Source organism: Zingiber officinale, chromosome 2B (genome assembly GCF_018446385.1).
Source record: "Zingiber officinale cultivar Zhangliang chromosome 2B, Zo_v1.1, whole genome shotgun sequence".
NCBI lineage: Eukaryota > Viridiplantae > Streptophyta > Magnoliopsida > Zingiberales > Zingiberaceae > Zingiber > Zingiber officinale.
In genome coordinates this window covers 72,923,224-72,931,469 of record NC_055989.1, presented here as the reverse complement: position 1 = coordinate 72,931,469, position 8,246 = coordinate 72,923,224, and the positions used below count along the sequence as shown (strand labels likewise).

At 37.4% G+C, this 8,246-nt stretch overlaps 1 protein-coding gene across 1 annotated transcript; it reads left to right on the top strand.

Annotated features, from left to right (window-relative positions):
- The first annotated feature begins 1,132 nt into the window (after positions 1-1,132).
- On the top strand, positions 1,133-2,951 carry LOC122045874. Its single transcript, XM_042606280.1, has 2 exons — positions 1,133-1,545; positions 2,264-2,951. The coding sequence occupies exons 1-2, from the start codon at positions 1,526-1,528 to the stop codon at positions 2,865-2,867; spliced, it is 624 nt and encodes a 207-aa protein (XP_042462214.1). The 5' UTR covers positions 1,133-1,525; the 3' UTR covers positions 2,868-2,951.
- The last annotated feature ends 5,295 nt before the right edge of the window (positions 2,952-8,246 follow it).

The following is an 8,246-nucleotide window of genomic DNA, read 5'->3' as shown; positions in this document are numbered from 1 at the left end:
ATCGATTTGGGGGCACCGTATATCTAACCCCCTTCAAGCCGGCCGACCGATCCCCTACAAGTGGTATCAGAGCGAGGTCGCTCTCTGTCGGACTAACCGCCAAGGAAGCAAAGATGACCGGCTTGATAGAACCGCCAAAGTTTGAAGGCGAAGGCTTATGGGACTTCACATATTGGATGATGAAGATGGAGGTCTTCTTCAACACGGATTGGAACACCATGATGGTGGTCAAAGAGCCGTTCGAAGTTCCGAAGGACAAGAAGGGAAAGAGACTCCGACCGCCTCATTGGACGGAGGAGAAAACCTCACGGTCAAAGGCAAATTCAAAGGTAATATCGATTTTAATTGATATTTTACCTAATGACATGATGAGTCATGTAGGTGAATATGAGAACGTACATGATTTGTGGAGCAAGATAAAGAAGGTTCCATGAGAAGAACCTTTGTCTACACAAGAGGAGGAAAAATCTGAAGAAACGGATGAAGAAGCTCAAGTAGAGAAGAATCAATCGGATGTGGAGACCAATTCAACATCAAAAGAAGAAGAGGAAGTGAATTTGGTCACATTTGAGGAAAAGGATGAAGAAAGGTCATCCACAAGTGTGGATGAGGAAGATATAGCATCTACATCCTCAAAGGTTGAAGAAGAATCCAAGACAAGTGAAGAAGAAGAATAAGAAATCTTGGAAGAAGTCAACCTAGTGAGTACCTCCACCGAAGCAAAGTTAAAAGATCACATTCACTACAAGAAAACAGGGTTTCAGAGACATATTTTTAAAACGGAATTGAAATCTGTTTTAGATTTTAATATATTAGAGACGGATTTGCAACAGAATTAATATTCTGTTTCACATAAATAAAATATAATATACGAATAAAAAATTGAGACAGAATTTAAAATGAATTAGAAACAAATTTATAAATATATTTTTATAAACAAAAATAAAAACGGATTAAAAATGAAATTGGATATAAAATTATATTTGTCTTTAAAATCTGTTTTAAAAAAATTTAAACAGATAGAATTCTGTTTTTAATTTATATAAATTAGAAAAAAAATTATTAGATAATTATATTTTTATTTTATTTTAATAAAATAAAAACTGTTTTCTTCTCTTTCCCTAATCTTCTTCTCTTCCTCGTTTGACACCCGCCGCATCCACACAACCCTGGTCTGGTGGTACTTGTTCATGGTCTTCCGCCATGGCGTCGGCGATCTTCTCTCCCGATCTCCGATCTACTCATGTTACTTTTCCTCAGGTAGACAGGCCTCTCTCCTATCCCGCTTCCCCCCAATCTGTCGGCAGGGCAGCAAAGGCGCGACCTCGCCATGGCCGCAGCTGCCTCGCAGCGAGGTCGTGAGGTCACAAGGCAGAGTGCGACATCAGCCACATGCTCTCAACCTCAACTGTGTGCCCTAGATCGGACCGCGATACTGATCTTTCAAGTTGTATTCCACTGACTTAGGGTTTGAAGAATTTCATCAAGACAACTAGAGTCCTTTTGCTCAAAATGCAGAAATTTGATGGAGACAGCTATCCTGAGGTATTGGACTTTATCCATTTTCATCATCTTTGTTATTCCTCTCTTCAATATTTTGCTTGTTAAAGTGCAGACTTTTCATGAGATCCTATGTCAGGGTTGACTACATGAATATTGTCCCTCCATTGAAGTGCATCCATGGCTCTATTGTTGCATATCCAAATCTCTTAAATCACTTTGTAACGGTCACTAAAATTTTCTTTGGTCTTCTTCTACACGTTTCACCTGTAACTCTTATGTTCTTGTGTAATTAAAAATCTTTTTTTTTAAGATGTTCATACCATCTTAACTATGTTTTCTCATTTTATAATCTACATAAATCATTGTAGTTAAGTGGCTTGTTGAATGACTTGTTGGAATGAAGAAATTCCTTGTTGCATGTCTTATACCGCTATTGCACTTGTTTATTATGATCCATATGAGGAGTAGGTAACCAGTTTTATCTAAGAGATGCCTAACTATTTAGGTTGCCAATTAATTGATAGCCATGCTCGTCACTTGTGCTGAAATATACCCAGTATGATTTTTCAAATAACTTTTTGAAGATAGCTTCAGATCAACTTGTGTAGCCTGTTAGCATTGTGATTTTACTGCAGAAGTATATGTTCTAGATTATCATGATATCATGTCCTGTGATGTTCTGCTTAGCTTGTTGGATCAATAATGTTTAGGTTATTTGGAATCTCTGTGATCTCTTATTTGTGGCTTTGTTTCCTTGCAACACTTCTGCTTCCATGGGAATCCCACTGCATGCAGCCAACTTTTCTGATGTAATTTCAACATCCGTTCAATCTTCATCTGGTCTACAAAACAATTGGTTGGGGAAGTCGGCACATATTTCCATGGCTGATATTGTCAAGATGGGCAGACCTCAAGGGAAACATCCAAGCATGCCTGCCATTGCAAGTGGAAAACCTTACATATCTGAAAATGCAGCAACATCAAATGGATCACATGTCAATGCAAAACAAATCCCAGCTTCAATTTTGCCATCTGAAGCTAAGGAGAAATTAGACTCTTTTCAGGAATCTACTTATATTTCTGATATTAATCATGGCCTTGGAACTGCTAAAAATCAGCATATTTCTACTGATGGATGGGACATATGTGATGAGCAACCCACAGAAAGTGTTCCAAATTTTACAGATATATCTGGTGCCTCAGCAGTTTATGCTAACCCATCAGCCTTAGCAGCATCTAGTATGGTAATTGCTGGTTCTGACTTGTATATAGATCCTTGTTTGGAAGATTTCCAAGACCGGGATGAAGACCTAACGATAAACCTCAGACAGTCGAATATATTCCTGTACCAGAGAGGAAGATAGATGTAGACACTGCAATAGACGATTCACATTCAAAGAGTATAGATGCTTACCAATCTAAAGATGTTGAATTTGATCATCATGAAGGTAATAGTTGATGCTTCACATTTTCCTTGTCCCCACATATCTTGGTTTTTAAAATTGGGTTATTGAAATTGCCATAAAATTGCTTTAAAATTATGGGCATTTTAGAAACTGTAGTTTTGGCTGTAAAATTATTTCAAAGTAGGTAAACGAATTTCAGAGAATGGAAATAGGCAAGAAGATTCTACTTGTGTCCTTGAGAATTGAAACTTGAAAGTAATTTAAGAAATAATAAACTATCGAGCATAGATATCTAGTTGTGGTGGGTATGCTTATTTCCCTAATAGCCCAAATCTCTCCTATTTATTTATTTCTCTTTTCTTTTGTACTACTTTTTCCTAACTATTTCAAAAATTTTGTAGGAAATATTCATGTGTCTCTTCTTTATGGCTCATTTTATATTAGTTTAGGTATTGAGATCTGATAAATTTTAGCATCAATTAGGATATTTTTCTTAACAAAAATAAACAACTTGTTCATTTTATTCTTTGTGGTCTAAAACTTGATTAAAATTTTGCTAACATTGTCATTTGTTTCATACATTACATAATGTCATGAGATGTTATTTCCCCATGGAAATACCAGGCTCCAGTTTGATCGATTTAGTAATTTTTCTTTTATTGTGTTTCATGAAACATGTTGACAAAGTGTAGTGTATATGAATAACGAGAGCATATGCAAATCTCAATCACCAAAATGTGTTGACAACGTTGACACTTGTACTATATCCTATGATATTTTTTATGATCATTCCAATGTGGTTTATAGTGTGTTGATTAGACATGCTTTGTCATGCTTCAACAAATTGAATACTAGTAATCTTTATTTTTTTCATCTCCAATTCTTCCATTCATTATCTTGCATTCAACTAATTCAGTTATCATGATTGTTATTTTCACAACTCATCCTATCTTGTAAAAGTTATCTTCCATTCATGTACTTGTTAAGTCATAGATTTTAGCACTGACAATATCGACATGACGCAATAACTCATAATTTACCTAAAAATATTTTTTTTTCAAAATTCTTCAATTTATATACATAGTCCAATTTTTATCTCATTTGTTTTATTTTATATTGACATATATGTTATATATGATTGTAGGAAAAAAGATTTGGGACGAGAAGTTTTTGAACAAATGCATAAAAGAAATCAAGACACCCAGTTTATTGACAACAAATTGGTATTCGTAAAGAAAAGCTTATCGAGGAAGGTAGAAAAATTGAAGAAAATCTTATGAAGATGGTTCGTAAGATGATTCAAGAGATAGGATATATAATCATTCACATCCAGAAGGATCTAGTCCCTGTGAGCAACGTGATAGATGAAATACACATTAATTTATTGTGGATTTAAAAAATTATCAGTATCTTACAATTTGATTATGGTGAAATTTATTTGGATGATATGAATATTTATTCATCTCATTATTAATTGTATGATACTTTTGGATTAGAAATTAGTTATTTAAATATTTTTAATTTATTTGAAATGTGTGTGTGTTTCTTGTAAAGGTAATATGTAAATAAGAATATATAAATAGAATATAATAAAAAAAATTAGCTATTGATTTATAAACAGATTAAAATTATATTTGATATATTATTTAAGACAGATTAATGACGGATTCAAAACAAAATTTAGAGACGGAATTTGTATTTGAAATTAAATTCATTTGGTCAATTTAAAAACAGAATTATAAACTGGTTTCTAATCTGTTTTTAAATTAGAGACGGAATATTTTCGTATCCTAAATTAGCAACGGGGCTTTCAATAACGGATTTTAGAGACGGAATATTCCGTCTCAAATTTCCTTTAGAGACGGAAAATTGGCTTTCAGAGACAGATTTTTTCGTCTCTGAAGCCCTGTTTTCTTGTAGTGATTATGTGCTTCGGATGCAATGAAAGGGGACACTACAAAAGTAGATGTCCAATGGGTAAGAAGGTAACTCCTAAACTCACTCAAATTATTTTAGATACTAATTTGAGTTGTAGGAATGATGGTGCCAAGAAGAAGAAGGAGAAGAAGCACATTAGATGCTTCACTTGTGGTGAAATAGGACACTACCACACCAAATGCCCAAGGAAGAAAGAACTCAAAAAGTTGGGGCATTTAAGAATGTGGGAAAAGAAGTGGAGGAAGAATGGAGGCTCATGTCAAGGGGAAGCTCCAAAGGTAAAGGATAAGGTAAATCCTAATTTAAATTTGAAGTCAAATTTAAATTCCTCCATGAATGTTAGGAAAAATAATGTTAATCATTATATGCCCATGCAAAATTTTGGTTTCAAATATCATGATAGGAGTAGGGTAATTATAGATCAAAACCCTAGGAGACTCATTCATGAAAAATCTAGAAATGATAGACCTAAGGAGACCCAAGACATTAATCCCAAGAAGGGGAGACATATGCCTAGAAAGGGTAGGTGTAGGAATGTCCAATTTGGACAAATTAACTCTAGGGTTAGGAACCTAGAGAAGAAGAATCAAGCCTTAAGGGGAAAGCTTGATAAGTTAGAACAATTCCTTAAGAGATTCAATGTTGGATCTAAGAAATTAAATATGGTGTTGGATAGCCAAAGACCTAACCATGATAGATCGGGCTTGAGATACCGATCTAGTCCCTCCAAGGCTAATGAGAGATCATATGCTAGGGTGGCAAATGATCATGGCAAGGGAGAGTCCTCCAAAGCTAAGGGAAAGTCTTATGTTAGGGTTGCATATGACTATAGCAAGGAGAAGCCAATAAATGGCAAGGGAAAGTCATTTAAAGGTAAGGAAAAATTAACCAAGGATAAAGTGTCCAAGGTTAAGAAAGTTAGGTTTATAGGCCAAGTGTCACTAGAAGTGCACTGATGTGGCCTAGCCATTGTGGATGAGTCACCTAGGGAGGTGGCTAAGGTTAAGAGCTCTAGGGGGAGCTCTAAGAGTCAAGTTGGGGCCCATGGAAAATGGATCTCAAGTGGGTACTACTTGGGAGTCTAGATTGGGTCATGAAATGTGCCAAGTGGTTTGGAAATGGACTTGAGTCTCAACCTTAAGAAATTGCCACAATTGGGTTGTGTTTCATACAAAGAAATATGACATTGGGGTCATATAGCATGATAATTGATTTTGGATGTATAGATGTCATACAAACCAATGCTAAGGATGCATTATGGGTTAGTATGGGCAAATACATCAAGAGGAAGCAAAAACTAGGACTTTAGGTCAAGGTTCTATTGAACCATTTAAGCTAGTTTTAGATTTTGTGTCAATCTTGGGATTGGTGATAGATACATTTTTGAATATATTTTTCCCAAGTAGACATGGGTAAAACAGACATCTCCATAAAATTTGGAGATTTTTGGAGGTATGTGGAATTATTGGTGTATTTCTGAAATTGGGTCAGAAATATTGAAAAAGGCTGAAAAGTATGTCAGTCGACTGCATGTTTTAACAGTCGACTGACAGTGAACAGAAGCATTCTGTTCGCTCAGCTAGTAGCGCCCAGTCGACTGGTACTTCTTTCAGTCGACTGATACCAGCATGAAACTATCTTTCAGCGTTGTTTGTGACCGAGTTAGCTCGTATGGGTGTATGAAATCCATGGGGGATTAATATATGAGTTTAGGATCAATTTGGATGACAAGTTTTCAACAATTGGGATATTGTTGGAGAACTTTTTGGATGTTAGGCAAAGGGGGAGAAGTAAGGTTTAGTTGGGAAACCCTGAAAATACCTTTGCAATGGTAAAAATCATAGCTCGGGAGCATAGGTGTAGGGGAGCCTTGTGATAGGTTCTTAAATAGCCCTGTGGTAAAATTCCTAGCTCAATGGGGAGCTTAGGTGTAGGAGGAGCCTTGTGATAGGTTCAAATGCATGTTGCATTGTTTTTGATTCGGCAGTGTAAGTCCAAGTGTGTAGCCTTGGCAACGTAAGTTCATTCGGCAGTGTAAGTCCAAGTGTATAGCCTTGGCAACGTAAGTTCATTCGGTAGTGTAAGTCCAAGTGTGTATAGCCTTGGCAACGTAAGTCCATTCGGCGGTGTAAGTCCAAGTGTGTAGCCTTGACAATGTAAGTCCATTTGTTTTAGCATATTTATTTGCTATGTGTTTTCCCTAACTTAAACGTATTGTCAAAAATCAAAAATGGGGAGATTGTTGGAGCAATCCCAATGGTCCATGCGACCATGTGTTTTGATGTTTGGGCAAAGGATTTAAGTTAGGTTCACCCTTGTATTTGATATGTGTATTTGAATTGTACAGGTTTGCAGGATACACATGTGACTCAGGTTGATGGCTTCGGGTCCAGTGAAGGTTGGAGCATCCGAGGGATTGTGGATAAGGCAGCGAGGACAAGGGCCGAGGGAAGCGACTTCGAGGTATACGCGAAGGATGGCATTAGGGACGAGCCACGGGCTTGAATGCATCCGAGGGACGAGAGCCAAAGGAAGTAGGCTTGAAGGCAAGAGGTCAAAGCTGCAAAGGAAGCGTCAAATGAGTCGTAAGGGCGAGGGTCCAAGTGCTGAGATATTGTACTCGGAGTTAAATCATAGTTCTAGGATTTTACTGTAGCAGTACTGTAGCGTTACTATAGCAGTACTGTAGCAGTACTGTAACAGTCAACTGCATGTTTTAGCAGTCGACTGGTACAGTCGACTGCGCAGTCAACTGGGTGCGAACAGAATGGTTCTGTTCGTTCGATTAGTGTGGAGCAGTCGACTGCTAGTTTTAGCAGTCGACTGGTATCGAGCCGTTGGGATGTAACGATCGAATTTCCACAGAGGGCAGTCGAATGCATGTTTTAGCAATCGACTGGTAGGCGATGTTTTTTAATCCGCGGCCTATATAACCAAGCCTTGGGAGCTTGGTTGAGGTTGACGAAATAGAAGTGGCTAATCTCTATTAGTAGTCTACCTGTGCCCTAGCTTGTAAAGAGTCTTTGGTGGAACTTGTGGTGAGGTTTCTCCACCCACAAGGAGCTACGTGAGCTAGCCGGAGGTCTTCCACGGAGTAATCCACCGACGGATAGAGATCGTACACCTCAAGGACACACCGTGGAGTAGGAGCTTTATCTCCAAACCACGTAAATGATTGTGTAACTTGGTTTGCATTCTTTCTTGTCTTTAGTTTAATTTCCTTTAGCTTATTTGTTTTGTATATTCCGCTGCACATACTAACAAGTGTAGGAAGATCAATCGATTTGGGGGCATCGTCTATCCAACTCCCCTTCAAGCCGGTCGACCGATCCCCTACATAGTTGTCGGAGGCTTTTAGGATTTTTAAACCAAAACCCTTAAGGAGCATGGGGATTCAAG